Source organism: Drosophila sulfurigaster, chromosome 2L, assembly GCF_023558435.1.
Source record: "Drosophila sulfurigaster albostrigata strain 15112-1811.04 chromosome 2L, ASM2355843v2, whole genome shotgun sequence".
Taxonomy (NCBI): Eukaryota; Metazoa; Arthropoda; class Insecta; order Diptera; family Drosophilidae; genus Drosophila; species Drosophila sulfurigaster.
Window position 1 is genome coordinate 26,885,974 of NC_084881.1, and position 20,147 is coordinate 26,906,120.

The window sequence follows — 20,147 nt, forward strand, 5'->3', positions numbered from 1 at the left end:
AACAATTCCTAACTAAATGGCATACAGAAATGAGAGTGAGAAATTTTATTGTATAAGAATTGTCATAATAAATCTTTGTACCTTCAATTTGATGCTATATAAAACAAAATCGTTGTTATGCATTTGATTTGTAAACGGATATTGGTAATTAAATAATTTCAAATAGAGAATATTGACTAAGAAGAGAGAATATCGAAATATTGGATTATATAAACATTGCCTAAATAAGCGTCAAAATTATGTGAATTGAACAATTTGAAAATATAAAGTTAACCTTGAAGAGTATACAGACAATTGAGTAATAGAAAACTTTCAAAGTTGATTGAACTGCTTAAAATACTTCTCATAATTATAATAATACTATTAACATTATTATATTTTATTCTATAAATATTGCCTTCATAACAAAACTGATTAAAAATCTATAACACCTTCCATAAAAAGTTCAGCAAGAAAGCAAACAAACTCATAGGAAATCATTTAACTAATGAATTGCTGTCGGGCTGCTGACAATAATACTTATGACAGAAGTTAAGCAGAGAGAATACTATGGACCGATGATGTAAAAAGTATGTTTTGAATTCCAGCTTGAAGCCAGCACGTTGCATTGACAAGTGCAAAAGCCGTAGACGAAGCTAACTAAGAACTTATGCAAATTTATTTTACGCAGCGCAACGTGTGGCGAGTTGTTAATTGAAAATGTTTATAGCGCAGAGAACAAGTTTGAATTCTGAAGAAATCGTCGGCCAGACTAAGTTGATTGCCCCGGCTTGGCTTGGCTTGATTGAAAGCCAGTTTTAATTCAGGTAATTTTGTTGTTATATTATTGAATTGAATGCAAAACGTCATTAAACTGCAAAGCTTATCGTTAGCTGCGGTGTTTTCCCAACCTGCCGAAGTGCATGGGAAATTCTAGTTGTAATCTGTAATCCGTTCAGTGTACGCTTTGAGGGTAATTCCCTATGATAATAGTTGCACTTGATAGACGATGCTTGTAAGTCGACGTCGTCTATCGTATAAAAGCATCGAGCACTCAACTCAAAGGCATCAGTTCAACTGCAACAGTTCTACAAATCAATCTACAAACAAAACCAACAAACCAAACACCCAAGCAAAATGAAATTCCTATCGGTTGCTTTCCTGCTCGGTCTCTTGGCTCTGGCCAGTGGTGAGTCTCAACTACACTCTGGATTATAACTCAAGGAATAGCTCACTAAACTTTACATATTTCTCTCTCTCTCCTTTGGCAGCCACTCCTCTGAATCCTGGCAATGTGATCATCAACGGTGATTGCCGAGTCTGCAACGTGCACGGTGGCAAATAAGAGAAGCAAGTCGCATATTCAACTATACAACTAACTAGAAAGGAATACTACCTACACCAATATGTTCAAGATCAACGATATATAACATGTACATACTATTTTGACTAACAATTTGATTGATTAAACAATAAAAACTCATCATGTAATTTATACTGCAGCCCAAAAATCGAATTCTTTTATAACTATATCTCTTTCTTTTTATTCCCACTTTTAGCTGTAGCTGATCTTAATATGAAAAGGCATTTTACTCAATATTTATATAGGCAACTTAAAGCGCATCTGTTCATCTATAAATAGCAACAAAGCTGCTGTCGAAAATGACTAACTTGCAGCTAATCAATCAATAAACAAACGATCTATTGATCAAGTTTCAAAGCAGCTACAAATTTTACTGCGACTGCAGCTGAGAGACTGAGCTAAGAGCTGATAATGATAGCTGAGAAGAGAGCATTTGAATAACAAGTGAGGAATTCTATAATAAGCATTGTTAGCAGAGAGAACTTGAGAAGACTTTGTAGCGTATACAAATAGCTTAACAGACAAAGGCAGCCTTGACATTTGATTGATAATCTGTGATGTTACAACTACAAATAATATAAATTAAAGGGGCGACTTGTTGCCCTGCAAATTAATTGACTCAACAACAACAACTATTGACAACTACTTCATAGAAAATTTTAGAAATAATTAAAAAGTGATGCTGCATGTACAATAAATGCTTTGGAAATTGACTCAAACAATTGCAACTAAAGTCTATTTTATAGAGAATAGAAAAAGAAAGAATGAAATTTGTAAGACCATAACTCAGAGTAGAATAATTCGATTGCTAAATAGTGAAATTTAAAAGAAGGAATGAAATTGAAGAAACATAATAACTCAGAGTAGAATAATCTGAATATATTCTTAGCAAATTTATTGACTCAGACCAAAAGCAACTAGAATATTTTAATAGAATGAATGAAATTGTAGGAGTTAAATAACTCAGAATACAATAATTTGACTGCCAAATTGTTGAACTTTTTCTATAAACCAAAATACATACTCTGCTGCTTTTTTCACTGCATTTCTCAATGTAGTTTGCTAAATGAATATTGGCATTTGGAACTATATTCGGCATAAAAGTGAATACTTGTTGTCTTAATAAATGCATTAAGCGCTGTACTCTTGTGCATAACTCGCAGATATTATTAACAAGTTTAATTGAAAATATGCGCTGTCATTTTCGGCCATAACTGACAAGTGAGATACGTATGCAATAATCGATATGAAAATGCAATATATGTTATATGCTACTTGATTTGTCTGGCACTTTACATAGAATTGTTCCCCGCCACGAAAATGGCATTTTATTGTCTGGATTATAATACATAATGCGCACTTATTATGCCACAGACAAAACTACGCAACATGCGAGAGTCATTTATGACAATTTTTACCATTCATTTCATTTGCGTTGATTTATTAGCCTTTTTTTTGGCTGGCTTAATGTTGTCTCTCTCCTCTGCACCTTTTCAAGCAGCGACACATTTTAAATATTCCGTTTTAAATATAATATATATAATATTAATTATATATGTATGCTATATTGTGTGCCACAAAAAATTTAATTTCATTATGTGTGCACACAGAATTCCAACTTATTTAAGTGCACATAAATCTTAATTTATTTTTGCGGTGGCGACAAATTTATTTACAAATGCGTAATGAAATCAAAAAAGGCTGCCGCCAATACTTGTGAAATGAAATGAATGCATTATGTTGAAAATTCGAGTGCAAATTGGCAAAAATTTAAATACCTTTTTGTTGTAATCGTAATAGTAATTGAACAATTGTATTTACCTGCAAAGAGAAGAAGAGTAGAATTTTGGTTAGTTTTATAATATTTCTAGTAAATCATTTGTCATTGAACTTAAGTTCCCTTTTGCCTTTGTGCCAGCCACAGCGTGAAACCGCAAAAGGGTTTTGTGCCAACAAAAAAAAAAGAACTAAAAGAGAAGCAAGTTGGATGAGCAGCCATCCATTGCAAATGCCAAGTTGGATATCCCGAAAATTTCAATACCAAAAGAAGCCCAATGCGCATAATTTTGCTGCGGCTGTCGTCGCAGTCGTTGCTGCAGCCCCCTCTAGCGGGCAGAAGCGGAAGCTACCTACTACTGCGATTGCATTTCATTTTTAGTTGTGCAAAGAAAGCAGTGCAAAAAAAGAAATGCAAAGCAAATGGCTGCAAACAAAATGGCGGCAGGCACAGCAGGCCGGCTGCCAAAATGTTCAAAGAACGAGAGAGAGATAGAGAAATAAGAGAAAGAGACGGATAGCGAGAGCATGGCATAAATTTCATTTTAGCCACGTCGCTTGTCCATTTCTCTGGTGCATTTCACGTTGTGCTTTATCGCGTAATCTCGACAGCGCGTTGGCAACTCTGGCTTGCCCATTTTTTATGGCCCGATGATGATGTTAATGATGAACGTACAACGCAACGGCTGCTGCAAGAGATGTGCGAACTGTGCGAACTGCTGTTGCTACTGCTGATGCTGCTGCTGTGGCAGCTTTGATGGTGCATGCAATTTACGCTGCAATTGTTTATGTGACGATGACGATGACGATGAGGATGAGGATGAGGTCGACGTCGGTCAAAGGACGCTGTAAAAAGGTCCCAAAAGCAGTTTGTAAGCAAATTTTTGGTGCACTAATTACAGCGTATGCGAAAATGCTTTAATGCTCCTTCTTTCCAGCTCTGTTCCCTCTTTAGTTCTGTTGCCAACAACCCATAGAGAAGGGTATTATAACTTTGTGCTTGCAGGAAATGTTCATGACAGACAGAAGAAGGAATATCGCGCTATATCAATATAGTAGCCTTTGGTATATTTTTGGTATATTTTACAATTAATACCACACTATTTTGCCATATTCTTTATCAGTGTCAGTAGCTGAGACGATATAGACATGTCCGCCTACTTTAATCGATTTGCCCTTGGTGACAATTTGGTATATTTTGTGCTCTATGGTATATTTTGAATGAAGTACAATACCGATATGCCAAATATTTGGTATATCTTAGTACTTTTGTGGCAAAATTTTGGTAAATTTAAAGAATATGATTTTTATTGAAAATAAGTAGCGGGTATCTCACAGTCGAGTATACTTGACTGTTGTTAACTGTTTTTTGTTGCACGCGCCGGAAATGCTGCCAAAGGCAGCTGCAGACAAAAGGCATTTATGCACTCTCTTTCTTCCTCTCTCTTTCCCGCTGCCTCTGTCCATTATTGTTGTCTCTTTTAAATGGCGGCGCGTCGCCATTTTGTGTTTAGAATTACAATGGCGCACGGCGAAAGCGTCTCTGCGTTTTGCGGCAGCTTTGACGTTGACGCTCGAGAATCGCTTAGTGCCTGCATATGCTTGACTCTTTTACTAAACTCTTCTCTCTCTCTCTCTCTAGCTCTGCTTTTGCTTTTTGTATTCCCCATTGCCTCGTTGTCTGTTTTGTGCACTTCCGCTTTTGCCTGTCGCGCAGACACACACACACATACACACACAAAGACAGACAAAGTTATTCACACACACAGCGCCATAAAGTATGCAATAACATTTTATTGTAACAACTCGTTAAACGTAACAAAACAAAGCAAGAAAAAAGAAAGAAAGGCAAGCGAAGGAGAAAGAGAAAGAAGCATAAAGTTACTCACACTTTTTTGTCCACTGTTAAGCCTCAACCTCAATCCTTCGGGCCTTTTGCCTCGCATTTTCATTTCTTGTCCCTGTTTAGCATAAAATTTACTGCACCACGAACATTTGACGTTTACGTTTGCCGTCTGCCCGTAAATCCTACTAATCAAATTTATTACCCAGACACACACACATGAGAGAAGAAGAGAGAGAAGGGGAGAGAGAGTGGAAGGGAGAAAGGCAACCACAAGCTCATTTCACAGCAGGTAAGGCAACTGACAAGCTCTGGCCGCTTTTCCAGCCAGCGGGCAAACCTGGACAGAGACAGAGAGAGAGAGAGAGGGAGAGAGACGGACGAACGGACAGCTGGCCACTTCAAATGCCTCAGCAATATGCATATTAAATTTAATTAGAGCGACGGTAAACATAAATTCAGCCACTGGAGTACAGCAACAACACCAACAATAAGAACAACGTTCGTTTCGTTCATTGCCCGGCAAAATGCAACAACAGCAGCAAGAAGAACAAGAGCGAACAAAAGGAGAACAAGCAGCAGCAACTACAGCAAAGAATAAGAAGAGCTACAGCAGCAGCAGCAGAGTCTGGCACCTTTTCATTTTATACAACTAACAGATTGTGTCCTACTCCAGCTGCTGCTCTTGCTGCTCCTGCTCCCAGCTCCTATTTCACCTTTTTGCTCTCAGAAGCAATTTTTAGCCAAGCGCCAAAGCATTTGCCTTTTGGCTTCAAGAGGCGCCCTGAAGTGTTCAACTGGACTTGAGATGGGTTATTTTAGGTTGCGAGTTATGAGTTACTATTCAAAAATTTAAGACATATATTCTTTATATACCCTGTTGTTAGAAAAAAGGGTTCATTAGCTGCAGAGTATAACTTTTAAAGATGATAGTTAATTTACAAAATGTGAGCAGAATGTAAAAAGAGCTCAGTACATTAAAAGAGTGCTAATCACTATTAACTTATGGTTTTATAATATCACAAATTAGATTGTTCAGAAAGTAAAGAAATGCTCAACACATTTAGTATACCGCAAAAATACTGGAGTATACCATAAAGGGTATATTTGGTATATTGATATAGTGCTTCATTCTGAGTATACCATAAATGAAAGCAAAACAGTGCGGTATTAATATTCAAATATACCAAATTAATATACCACAAAAATACTAAAATATACTAAAGGCTATATTTGGTATATTGCGTGCTACATTCGAATTATACCATGAATGAAAGAAATATACCAAAGTGATATACCGCAAAAATACTAAAAATATACCAAATGGTACATTTGGTATATTGATATAGTACTACATTCCAAATATATAATAAAAAAATAATAATATACCGCAAAAATACTATAATACACCAAAGACTGCATTTGCTATTGTACTACATAGAGTGAATAATATACCAGATTGTCAGCCAAAGCAACTAAAAAGAATTAACTTGCTTGCAGTTTTAAATTATTGCAAATTGCACAATTTCCATAAAATATAAATGTAACAAGCTTAAAACAGCATTTAGTTGCCCTCACTATTAAATTATCTGCTTATCGAGCTTTGCACCTAATAAAAATAATCCTCTGCCCTAGTTTATTTCATTTCAATAGCTTACAGTCTCATCTCTCCCTCTTTGACTTATCCTATTAGAGCTCATTGCAGTGCATCTTTTCCATTCAGTGTTGAAGTGTGTACTCCAGTTGATTTGATTTAAGTAATTTGAATAACTTTTTAATTTAGTTGAAGTTTGCTTGCTTTCCTTGACCAGCAGCAGATTGTTATGACACCTAAAGAAAGCTGTGCACAAATTTCGCACAATAAACAATCAAATTAAATGTGCACGCATTTTATACGAGGTGGGGAGAAAAATGATGTTAATGAAATTAATGCTAAGTTAGAGTCAACTTGACTTACCTGGCGGATTATGTTTAACTTTTGTTGCAAAATCGAAACTTTTACAGCGGTCGGTTCGAAGGGGAAGTTTTTCTTTTCGCTTTTATTATGAATGAAGTGACCACTAAAAGACGCAATGAAAGGCATTTCATTTGCGCATAAAGTAATACTTTAATCCATAGTCGAGTCGAGTTGTTTATGACAAGGGTAAATGAGAGAAAAAAGAATGAGAAATGACCTTTCATAACCTCCAAATGAGCAGGCAGTTTAGCATTCTGTCTAAATAACAATTTAATTATGAACATTCTCTCTCTCTCGAGCTCGAGGACAATGCGCCAGTTAAATTCAAGGACAAATTATGGCATAAACTTTATGCTGCCCATCGACTGTGCCTGTGGGATAAGCTAAGAGCTCATTAATGTCACATTCATGGCAAAGCCCGTAAAAAGCATAAACCGCCCCTCGAAACAAATTCTATCAGAGCTCAGCCCAGGGACCCAAAAACGCTCACATACCATTTTAATAGAGTGCATAAAACAACACACAAGCTCACACTGTGCGTGTGTGTGTGTGTATTAGAGTGTATGTGTTTCGATGTTGCTGGTAATTAACAAAAATCCCCAAAAGCGGCAGTAAAATAATCAAAATTAGCCAAATTTTCCCCATTGCCGTTGGGATCATGTTTTGAGGGCCCCAAATATGACTTTCTCCCTCTCTCTTTTATACAGCAATTTATTTTAGTGCTGATATGGATTATATATACAGCATGCATACATACTTATTCATATATGGAGATTTGATTGAAACGCTTTTTAATCTAGCAATATGCTGTGTGCATTATGATTATGCATTAACTGCGGGGAATTAGCTGTAGCTGCAAATAATTTTATTTCGTGTCGGAAATATTTTACAACAATTTCAAATAATGCATAAATTACAATGCATATGATTCAATGAAAGTAGTTTAGTTCGAGTTTTGAATGGGCATTGAAAATGGTGGAAAATTAATATGCGACTAAGTTGTATTCGCACACAGAGAGAAAAAAATGAAGATTGTAAATCTTGATTTAAAATATTTACGATCTTAAGAAAAAAACCATATTGAAACAAGATTATTAGGTAAAAAAATCTTAAATCAAGATTTCTATTATAAATTTTCAGTTTAAGATTCAAGAATGTTGTATTCTAGATTGAGACGAAGATTGCAAATCTTTAATTATGAACTTTTCGATTTAAAAAGAAATGTTGGAATTCCCTTTCGTTAAAATTAGAATCTATTTTTTTTATTGTTTAATTGTAAACAATCTAAATTTACGATTGTTTGATCTTTATTTAAAATTTCTTTTTGGTTCAATTTTGAGATTTTTCAATTCTATATAATCTTTTCTATTTCATTATAATCTTGAATTTCAAGATTCTTTTTTTTAAACTTCGAACTTAAATTAATAAGAAACCTCTTGGTTCAATTGACTTTAGACCGATTTTTCTTTCTGAGTAATAATGTTGGAAGTTTCTTTTAAAACTTTCAGTATTTACTTGTTGTCATAATAAATGATCAAAGAATTCAGCTGACAAAGCTACCAAAAATCAAAAAAAAACTTTCCCAATCTGATCAACTGTTATGCCTTAATTAATTCTTTTCACACTTCTTGATATTTCCCCGAAATCGCAGCTTTATTTTGAACGTCAAATAAATCTTTTCCCATACCAAGTTCCCCATTAATTTATCAGGCATTTAAAGGCATTCTCCATTCACACAGGTCGAAGGCACAAATTGTGACCGTTTTGTCATAATTAAGTTGCATTCGAATGTTACAATGGACGGCATTTCGTTTGTAATTATTGTCAACAAAAACACGATTTTATCTAAATCAATTTAATGAATGCCAAAGCCTATGCTGTAGCATGCAACATGCTGCATCAGCATCATGCTGGTGACACAAACACATCCCGCATACAGCTCTAAAAATACCACCCAAAACAACAGAATACAAAATACGGAAAACTCTCCCTCTGAAAGCAAACAGCATACAAAACATTCAAATCGACAATGCAGAGGAGAAAGAGAATCAGACAGACAGAAACGAAACGAGACGAGACGAGATAGAGACAGAGATAGAGATACAGATGAAGATAAGAGAAACTGAAACTCAAATTAAATTAAAATCTTTCAGTTTCAATTACGAGTTTTTTGTGCCACTTCAATTCCAACGTACAAAACACAAATTGCATTCAAAATGCATTAAAAGCAATTTGCACGAAAATTTGCATAAAAGTAAACGATAAACGAGAGGGGAACGAACGAACCAACGAATGAACGAAGAGTGCAAAAGCAAAGCGAGAGGAGAACATTTGTGGGGGGGGGGAGAAAGGGAAAATGTTATTTTGGTGGAAAGCAACGAAATTATACGCTATCAATTATAATGGCAATGACAAACAGCAAAGGCAACACATTGCGAACCACCAACCAAGGTGAAGATGAAGAGTTGCAAATGAAGCGACCGCCCACCTGCTGCCCTCCTCCCCCTCTCCCTCTCTGGGGAGTTGTCGCTGTCTCTGCTGCAACTCTGACAAATTGCATGTTGCATTGAAAATGCGCGCATGTGTTTACAAAAAACAGCAAATCGCAATGCGGCAAGCTCAACGTTAAATTACCCTTTAAAATTAGCATTGAATATGTAAACTAAGCAGATGTTTACCTAAACATGAAAGGTTTTTTAATTTGGTTTCAATTTAAGTAAATAATTGAAACTGATTTCCATAAATTAATTATTAACACAGCTACAGTTTTGATAGCAGCGCATATAAATTATTTTCTAAGCAAACATATTTAGCACAACAGTAAAACGGGTACAACATTATGTTAAGAGAATGTTAACAGCTTTTTAATTTTAAGAGAATGGTAATAATAGTCATAGAGCAATTTATTAATTGTGATGTGGAAAGCAGACAATAGATGACATTTCATATTCATTAGCTTTTTGAATCAAAGCGAAATAATTTGCTAAGAGAATGTTGAAAATATCGACTTCAATATTATGTTATGAAAATGTTTAGAATATGTTTTTAGGATTATGCTAAAATAATGTACATAATATCTATTTCCTAACCACATGATAAATGGATGTTACAGTCATGTAAGAATATAAATATTGATATATCCACTCCAAAATATATATCTAAATATGCAGAATTGCAGATCACTTTTATATAAAGAAACAGGTAACAGTTTTTTACTATAGTGAATGATAGTTGCATATCAAAATATGCAGCTCTAAAATTAACATAATGTTAAGAGTAGTCTGTTAATAACAGTTCAATTTTACTGACAATCTGAAGAAGCATTGTAGCAATTGTAGATCAGTTTTATATAAAGTTATAACATTTAACAGTTCTATATTATAATGATAATCTCATGCAGTTAGACTCAACTCGAATCTACCAAGGTATTAAACCCTTTAGAACTCCACAAAAAATGTATTTCAAGTAGTTCAACACAGACAAAGACTGCAGAGAAAGGGCGAGCTGATCGCTTGCCTTTCAGCTTATGCAATATAAATACAGAGGACACAGATATAGATACAGCTGCAGATACAGAGAAAGCAGAAAGAGAGAGTAGAAAGAGAGATTGTGGCTTTGAGTTCGGGCCCATCATCCATATGCAATATGGGCCGGGTTGGCTGGCGAAGAACAAAGGGACGCTGTTGGTGGTGCGACACGGACACGGACACGCTTCAAAGGTGCAAGCGATTGCACTCAAGGCGTCACCCAGGCGCAAATGCCTCCAACTCTAACCCCCAGACTGACAGACAGACAGAAAGACTGGAAGACAGACAGAAGGACGGACGGACGGCAGAGCAGACAGATTGCAGTTGCAGTCAGCAGGCGCCTGGCATGCTGCTGTCGCACCACCACCATGCACCACCACCATGCAACACCACCATGCCACACCACAATGTGTGTGTGTGTGTGCTGCATTCAGTGGCAAGCTGACAACGACAACGACAACGTCGAAGGTGTTTGGATTTTCAGTAATGTGTTGCATAGACACAGACGCCATTTACGCCTCATCCCCCTCCTCGTTGGCTGGCTGGCTGCTGCGACGACTCTTCATAGAGCATTGAATTATTGCCTGCTGCATGCTACAAATCAGCAACAACAGAGAGAAAGAGCTTTGCTATTGCAATTCGTCGCCGGTGACCAAAATCGGTTGCAATGCAGCAAATGTGCGAATCGCTGCTTAAACAAAATGCTGAATACACAGCATAAATTCTAGACGAAGCTTTAAATGAATTTACTCAGTACTTTAAATATACTGCAAGTATTAAATATTGAGTGCAAAAGGAAATTCAACTTTTAATTACCATTTATAATTTGTATATTCCAGACGAAACTTTAAATGAATTTATAGTTGACCATTTTAGTTCGACTTTTAATTCCCATTTATAGTTTAAAAATTCAAGACAACGCTCTAAATGAATTTACTCAGTACTTTAAATATACTGCAAATATTGGAAATATCTAGTAAAAAGTTAAATTCCACTAATAATTACCATTTACAATTTATAAATTATAGACAAAGCTTTAAATAGATTCAATACTCAGTACTTTAAAAATTACAGACGAACTTACTCAGTATTTTAAATATACTGCAAAAATTAAAAATATTTAGTAGAAAATTAAATTCCATTTTCTAATACAATTTATAATCTCTAGCATCTTCACGAGGCTTTAATTGAATTCACTCAGCACTTTAAATATACTTTAAATATTGAAAAAATATTTAGTCGATCATAAAATTCCACTTTTAATTACCAATTACGTTAAATTACCGAATTACGATTAAATGGAAAAATATTTCTACAAATTTTGCACCTTTAAATAATAGATTTCGTTCGAAGCGAAAATACCGTAATTTTGTTTAAAACTGCGTCCCCCAAAATGTCATTCACCTAATTGCCAATTAACCCAATTATCCAACTAGAAAATGTTCAATTTCGCATTCATGATTAACACTCACAATAAATGTCATTTAATGTGCGCAAAATAAATATTATTTACTATTTCTGCAATCTACTTTTTCCACTCCCCTGATTTAATGTCAGTCTCCATGTTGGTTGCTCAAATGGAATAAAAGCAAAACAACAATTGGATTTGCTCAAGATCTTCGCCTTTGTTCAAGTTTATTCGTTGCTTCTTCATCGCCCCACGTTGAGGGGAGAGAGAGAGAGAGAGAATAATCTGTTAATTGGAGCGTGAAATTAGCAATTTTATTGATTCGCTGCAGAAGATTTATTTGTTTCAGGCGGAAAAAAACACGTAGTTGTGTTTTAACTTTCAGCAGTGGAAAAGCAAATTGTAAAGTTTTTGCACACGAGAGAGAGAGAAGAGTTTGGAGAAGTTTTCGATTAGCCAAAAAATGTATTTTGAATAGCTTGCAGAATGCGGATGTGCACTTCAATTGATTATCTAATCAGAGCTGATGCATTCATGCATAATTTCTGCATACGAATAAAATATATAGAAATAAAATAGGAAAACGAAAAAAAGCTTTTCCAATGAATCCACAAAAATGACCAACATATTTTTTGTACATTTCGGTATTCACCCACATAAATCAAACTGCAGTAGCTTCACTTATTTTTTTTGTTGCTTTTTTTTTTCATTATTTTAAAAGCGGATTACAAAACAACTCACAGATGTGTGTCCCTTCGGGCCTGTCGCTCCGAACAACATGAAAATGCCTCCCAGCGATATTGAATTAAAAAAATACATCGAAAAACAACCCCCAAATAAAAAACAAAAATAAATCGTTCATATTACGTATACGCCACGTATGTGTATTGAGTCTCCCATCTCTCTACAACAAATATGCAACTCAGCAACAAAATACTCGTACTACAACTTTTTTGTTGCTAAGTATTATGTATTTCATTTTGGCATTGCCGCAAACACTCCAAATGCATTTGCCATTCCTCCATGGAGCTGAAGCTGCTTCAGCTCCGGAATGAGGTTGAGGCTGAGAGGATACGAATAGTAGAAGTATAGCCAGCCAGCTATTGTGGGGGAAGCTTCCAAGCCGGAAGCGTGGATTTTTAATGTACGGTTGCTGCTGCTGCTGCTGCTTGAGAGTTTCGCTTCGCCAATGCGAATTTAGACACATGTTTCTCGCATCGCATCGCAGTTTGCCACACCCAAGGAACAGAGCAGAGCAGAGTAGAGAGTGAGGGCGTGTTCCACATATCAAACGTCAACATTACAACGAAGCTCTCTGCCATGTTGTATTCATGTAAACGAGTTTTATTGCAATTCTTCTTTCTGCACTTCTACATCTTTTTTTCTTTTTTGTTGTTTAGCCCTTGTCTTCTAAATTAAAACAAACTGCTACAAACAACGCAACAAGCAACATTCTAAAGTTGCAAGTAAACAAAATGCTCGAGTCAATATTGGGAAAAGTAGTGGTGGAAATCGATATGGCAAATATTGAATGAAATGCAGTGAATCAACAAAATGTATTTCGAAGAAATAGCAAATGCGAATAAAATGAATATTTGTAAATTTCAAAATATGTAATATCAATTTTCAATTAGAGAATTTTTCTAAATGCAATTTATTTTGTGAATAAATTGAATCTCATTTATTTGCAATTTGAGTGAAGTTTTAAGTCATAGAAAATAATGTAATTTTGCAAGTGAAATTTTAAATAAGAGAAAAGAATGTAATTTTATTATTCTTTCGCTTTTAAAAGAGTATTTCATTGCAAGATAGTTTTTATAGTTATAGTTTTTATAGTTTTTTTTATAGTTTTTAACATAGAATTTTGTATTTATACTTTAAAGTTTAAAATCAAATCTGAAAACTATTAAAAACGTATTCCGAAATATTTTTGATTTAAGTTTCTTTTCTTTCCTTGTCATTTAAATCAATTTTTTTAACTTTAAATAAATTTGCAGAACATTTTTTTAACAAATTCTTAAAATAAAATTGTTTAACTGAGCCAACTTTGTTGATTAAAATATGTAAATTACACTCCCGTATTTCATTTCATATCTCTAGCTAAATTAGTCCCTAATTTATACATAGCTATCGCATATCTTGCATGCTTATTAGAAGCAACGAGCTTAGGGAGGAGATTTGCTCCCCTTTATTTTGTATCTGTGCCGCATTAAATTACGTGTACTTAACATTGCTTAGTCAAAATGACGTGCAAGTAAATTAACTTGGGAAAAGTTTCACCACTTGATTGGCTTCTTCAACTCTGATTTGCAACTGAGTGCGGTAATTGCAACCGAACACTCGCAGGTGAAACATGCAACTCAGCTACTGCTGCCGCATGCGGCAACTGCCACTCAATTGACACTATTACTCTTACCACGACCACGTTTCTTTCCTCTTCCCCTTTCCCCATTCGCTTTGCTTATTTTTGTTTAAATTAAATTCTTTATTTTCTGTGCGCTGTGCTGCGTAAATCTGGGATGCAGCACAGCGCAGAAGCATTTTGCGCAGGAGCGAGCGTGAACTTAATCCCAGCGATGAAGGAATGTCGTGACAAATAGTTTTCCTGCCACGTTGTATGCCTCGCTGACTGTCAGGACGTTGCCACAGACGAACTTCCCCGAACATATGTTGCAAAAATTGCAACAAAAGCTTTTTCGACACACGTAGCCAGGCAGCTCGCGATTTTGTCGCCGGCAACTCGAAACAAGATAGCAGGCAGACACGTCGGATGCGTTTGCATCTTCAGTCGCTTTTGTATCTCTTTTAAATGTGCCAGAAGCGGCAAAAGATCTACCGGTAGGCAGGGCCACAATGCCATTTACATCAGACAGACAGACAGCGAGACAGACAGGCGAAGAGTCGGATAGCTGCTGTAGCTGGCGGATACAAATGTATCTGTAACTGCTGTCGGTCTGTGTAGCTACGGGTAGATTCCTTTACCTCTACCTCAAACTCTCTCTGTGTGTGTCTGTGTGTGTGGCATGCAACAACGCCCCAAAACACTTTTGTGGCGCCACGTCACAGTGTGAGCGTGTTTACACTCAAAAAATTGTTCGTTTTATAGCAATGCATGCGGTTGCCTTCGGTCTTCGGCTTCGGTCCACGCCCCTTTACACAAAAAGATTTTCAGGCAGTCGTCGTCGTTAAAGTTTCTAGTAAAAGTGTAATTAGTCTTTTATACACCAAACAAAACAACACAAGATTCAAAATTCAAATGGAAATGGAATTAAAAACAAATAAAACACATTTTTGTAAAAGATATTTTAATGGACTGCCTGAGATAATGATCGACTGGAGACCTATCGAATTACAGAGCTTACTTAAAACATGCTTTTGTGTTTGTTCCACATCAAAACAAATGAGACAGCTGAGTGTGCTCAACTGTGAGATACCCATAGTGAATAAAAGCCAAACAAAAGCCAAAATATACCATATTAATATACTACAAAATTACTAAAAATATACCAACATGTATATTTAGTATATTGATAATGTAGTTTATTCACAATATACTATAAAGTACGTCATTATTTCTAAAATATACCAAATTAATATACCACAATAATACTAAAAATGTACCGAATACCATATTTGGTATATTGATGCAGTACTATATTCAAAATGTACCACAAAAATGCCAAGAATATACCAAATGCTATATTTGGTATATTGGACTGCATTCAAAATATTCCACAGAATGCAAGATATATACAAAAGTATTTCTAACTTCTAACTTCTTCTTTGTATCTAATAGCAACCAAATTTTCAGGAATCATAAAGAGTATATTTATTATTGTATGTACTAAAAATCCTTCTGCCTGCTACATATCTAGTAGGTATAAATATCTTGAGATATTTTTGTATCTTTTACAGAAAGCAAACAATTTACTTTTACACTCTCCAAATGGCAATTGCAATTGAATTCAATTACTTAAACGCAACTTGTGTGTCAAATTTCGAACAAAACAAATATAGATATCAATTTTTTGTTCTTATGTTCTCTATCAGCAAAGTTGAAACAAAGACAAAGGCGTAGAACAATGCAGCAGCATCAGTGGCAGCAGCGGTGGCAAAGTCAAAGGGCATTTTGCAGTTGAAAGCGTAGAAATGCGCTTAAGAAAACTGTCAATAAACTTTTCATATTCGCTTCATTGCACTTGGCAGCCATCGAGAGCGTTATGTATGAATGTATCTGCAAGATAAAGCAGACGGAGAGACGAACAGACAGTTGCACATGGTGCCACAAATGGATACACAATGCAACACACACACACACACACATATGCACACACAATGTGTGTAACATAAAACTTTGCTGGTAATTATTTATACAGCACCAGAAGAGAGCATCATGCACCCGCATGCTATTCCCACATGGGATGCGCCATAAATTGAAATACGCTGTGAAGCTGTGAGCGGGGGGGGAGGCAAAAGTGGGGGAAAGTATGGTATCTGATGTGAAGTTGGTGTGAAAAATGGAAAGCATCCATAATCTAATTTAATCATTATCACAGTTGTCTGCGCTAAGTGACGTCACATGCTGCAAGAGGCAAAAGAAAGACAGGGGAGAAAAAAATGCAGACAAGAAAACTGCAATCGAGTGAACTTGACTGTAAGATGCCTGTTAATAATGTAAGCATATAACTTAGGAGCGCTGTCTGTGAACTAGGTTAAGCTAGCTGTGTGGGGTTTTTGAGACTTGTGGGTTTTTGTAATGAAGGACAGTCAAAAAGACAACTACGAACAATAGGAGTTGCATGTTTAGAAAATAAATAGGTACAAAATAGATGCATACTTTTTATTTCAATTATCAATAAAGAGATTTAATTAGTACAAGTAACAAATAGTTTCATAAAAACCCTTCCAGAATATTGTATATTAAGTTTAAATCTGGCTCTCGATATCAGAAAGAATTTAAAAGTGACGATTATTTTCAATAATTTTGCTAATAGAACGAAGGAAGATTAGTCTAACAGAAGCTAAAAAGTGTTGCTCATTTAGTTAAAGAAATACTCATATTTATAAAGCTAAAGAACCATAACTTTAACCGGAACTCATCAGACAGGGAAATATAAACAATAGGATTAGCTCATTTGCTGAATGAAAACAGAAAAATAAAGAAATAATAAATTAATAAATAATACAAAAGATACTTCTCTTACAAAATGAAGACAGTGATTTTTGTTTTAAAGACATTTTCAAAAAGCAGAATAGATTGCCAAAAAAAACATTCCTTCACTACATAAAAACTTATGAGACTGAGAGTCAAATACAAAACAATTAGAGCTGCTTATTTGCTGAATTAAAAATAATACAAAAAACAATCTTCTAAGATATGGTAAGTCTGGCTTTTTAAGTCAACAAATTATGCATGCTTTAAAAATAGACAGCATCACAAACATGACTTTAATGTCAACTTATCAGACAGAGAGGCTGTTTTTGAAATAATGTATGCTTAAAATTGAAGATTATTGTCTGCTCATGTCAAGAAAAGCTTTACTTTTTTAAAGCTGAACTGACGGAGATAGAAACGCGACTTTAATAACAAATTTTCAAACAGAGATATTTGAACAATAAGAGTTGCTCATTTAAAAATGAAATATGCACAAAATATCTTAGAACTTGTCTGTGTAGCCACGGAAATCTTTACTTTATTTAAAGCTGAACAGACGGCAACACAAACTCGACTTTAATAATAATTTAGCATACAGCTTTCGCCACTTGCAAAAGCCGGGTATAAAAACCTGTCAGCAAAATAGGAAAAGTGTATTATTGTGTAAGAAAAATCGCCTGGTACTTGACTTTTCCAGCAACTACAGCTACAGAAGAATCGGAAGTCAGATGGAGTAAGAGGAGAGGTAACTGCAGCTATTTCATGCTACTTTCATGCAACTTTTGTTTTTGTCAGCAACGAACACACACACGGATACACAGAGAGAGAGATAGAGACACACACCATTGCCATTGCTTAACTGTTGTCGTTGTCGTTGTTGTCATTGTCGTTGTCCTTGTGCTTATTGTGCCACCATGCACACACAGCTCACAGCTCACAGCTCAGAGCTAAGAGCTGAGAGTGTGGTGCTCGGTGTTCGGTGCAGCTCGACTTTCCTGTGTCTGAAGTTAAGTGCAACTCTAACATTGTGCACCAGAGATAGCACAGCTTTTCATTGTTGCGCTGACTGCTTGAAAGACTTAATTCAGCGCTCGCTTACACAGGGGCCAATTGCCAACCAACCTCCCTGCATCCCCCCACTGTCATCCTCAAATGTCCAACCCCTGGCCAAAAAAAAAAAAATGATGGAAAATAGTAGAAAAGCGCCCTTAGTTCAACTAACCGACTCTATTACGCAGTGTGCTTGCTATTTGTTGCTGCCGCATTCAACGCAAATGGCGACAACAACAACAACAGTGAGTACAAAAAGTGAGTGCACTTCTCCCAACCCAAAAAAACGAAATCCTGCCGCGTTGCGAGTCAACTTTTCATGACGTCCAAAAAGGTTAAGCTGCCACAAAAAGCGTTCGCTACGTGCAACGGTCGCAGTCGCAGCAATGAAAGATCCCGTCAAACTTTAACTTGATAAGCTCTTGAAATAAATTGCAGCATAAGGTGAAGTTTTCTTTATAAGGTCACCTAGGTGCACACATAAAAAGAAAAGTACACACATCTCAAGCGGACGGCTTAACTTTTCACCCATGAAATGCGATACGACAGCTAAAACTCAACAGCTTACTAATCGTTGGCAAAAAATCAAATCGTTTACTTCCTCAATTGACCAGTTGAATGGGCTGAAAATTTCACAAGGGTTGCAATGAAATTTTTAATGGGAATTAAAACATTAATTAAACTAATCCCTAATGAAGAAATTCAGAGTTCTATAACGAATTGAATTTAGCATGGGAATAAAAGACTACACAAATTATCTATACTCCGCGTGAAACTTTCTAGAATAACCAATTCGTTTCAACTCCTCAATTCCTTCTTTAATTTAAGATTACAAAAAATGTATCTACTTTACCAACACGTAAGCTTCTCACTTCTTAAGTCAAGATTGTACATACCTGTAAATAAAGAAAAGGTAAATAAATAATTAGTTAAGGTCTTTTCACTCAATAAGCAATTAAAGTATTACAATTAAAGTAATTTAAGCTGTCTATAAAAAAAAGACGCAGCTACTTCATTTGTTCAACTTCGTTTTCGGAAAATCACAGCCTTAGGCCAATTAAAAGATTCGTTGCCCAGGCAAACGCCCCATTTCCAACTCGAACTAAACCCTATAATTTACCACACAATGGGGTGCACATTAAAAAAAAACGAAACAAAGAAGAAAAAGAGCCACAACAAGCTGAAGCAACCGGAGACCGCAGTCAAGGTAGAATGCTAACAACAATTGTGAGCTATAATTACGAGTAAGTATGCCTTCAGAAAGAGGTAAGAAATCAATTATGCACATTGACTGTTTACGCACTGCGTTAGGAGGAGGCGGAAGAAGAAGAGGAGTCAGAGAAGTGAACATCATAAAGGGGCACAACAACAAGACATGCACAATGACCGAGAGAGGCGCGTCGATGACCTCGACCCTTTTGTGGCTAGACCCTAGAATGACCCCAGACAGCGTTCGCATACGCCTCCGCATTAAATGCTAGCGTCAATAAAGTGCTGTCTCTAGTAATTTACGCATCATTAAGCAAGAGAAATTAAAAGAGGAGCACAGAGGAGAACACACAAATGCCATGCACCATTACGACCAATAATAAAACAATAATAACAACACAGCAGCAGCAGCAACAACAGCAGCAAAATGTTGTAATTAGGCTTATGAAAATTACAGAATGTTAGCAAAAATGTACAGCGTCAGCAGACTAATAAAATGTTACACACACAAAGAGCGAAAGAAGAAGAGAGATGTCCAGACAATGCTGTGAAAGCAACACTTTGCCTTGTCCGACACGTGTCCAATTAAACGCCAATGGCGTTTGACTCCATTGTGTGAGCTCTATTTAACTATCGATAAGTTTTTATACCTTCTCTTTACGATTGGGTAGTTTTATTATTCAGCAAGGTTGCACATTTGATTATTAATAATGGTCTTTGGGGTCAGCAAATGAATACTTATTGTGTCTTTATTTTACTAGGTTCTTTGAGCAATAGTTTCGAAGTGTCTCTTTTTAACTATCGATAGTAAAAACGTAAATTTATTGAAACAGTTTTCAAACAAATTTCTGAAGAACTTCACACTAATTTCTTTTTTGCA

At 35.8% G+C, this 20,147-nt stretch overlaps 2 protein-coding genes across 2 annotated transcripts in view; one reads left to right on the forward strand and one right to left on the reverse strand.

The window, feature by feature from the left end:
• LOC133850452 (semaphorin-1A) overlaps positions 1–20,147 on the reverse strand; it is a 178,049-nt gene that overhangs the window by 135,796 nt on the left and 22,106 nt on the right. The gene's annotated exons all lie outside the window — the stretch shown is intronic.
• LOC133850613 (bomanin Short 3) lies at positions 1,010–1,481 on the forward strand. Its single transcript, XM_062286739.1, has 2 exons — positions 1,010–1,168; positions 1,251–1,481. Exons 1-2 carry the CDS (start codon positions 1,117–1,119, stop codon positions 1,322–1,324), a joined length of 126 nt encoding a protein of 41 aa, XP_062142723.1. The 5' UTR covers positions 1,010–1,116; the 3' UTR covers positions 1,325–1,481.

Bases quoted from the DNA above. Each gene is read 5' to 3' on its own strand.
- LOC133850613 (XM_062286739.1), top strand. From the start codon at position 1,117: ATGAAATTCCTATCGGTTGCTTTCCTGCTCGGTCTCTTGGCTCTGGCC. The intron at 1,169-1,250 runs GTGAGTCTCAAC...CTCCTTTGGCAG, and splicing joins TCTCTTGGCTCTGGCCAGTG to CCACTCCTCTGAATCCTGGC.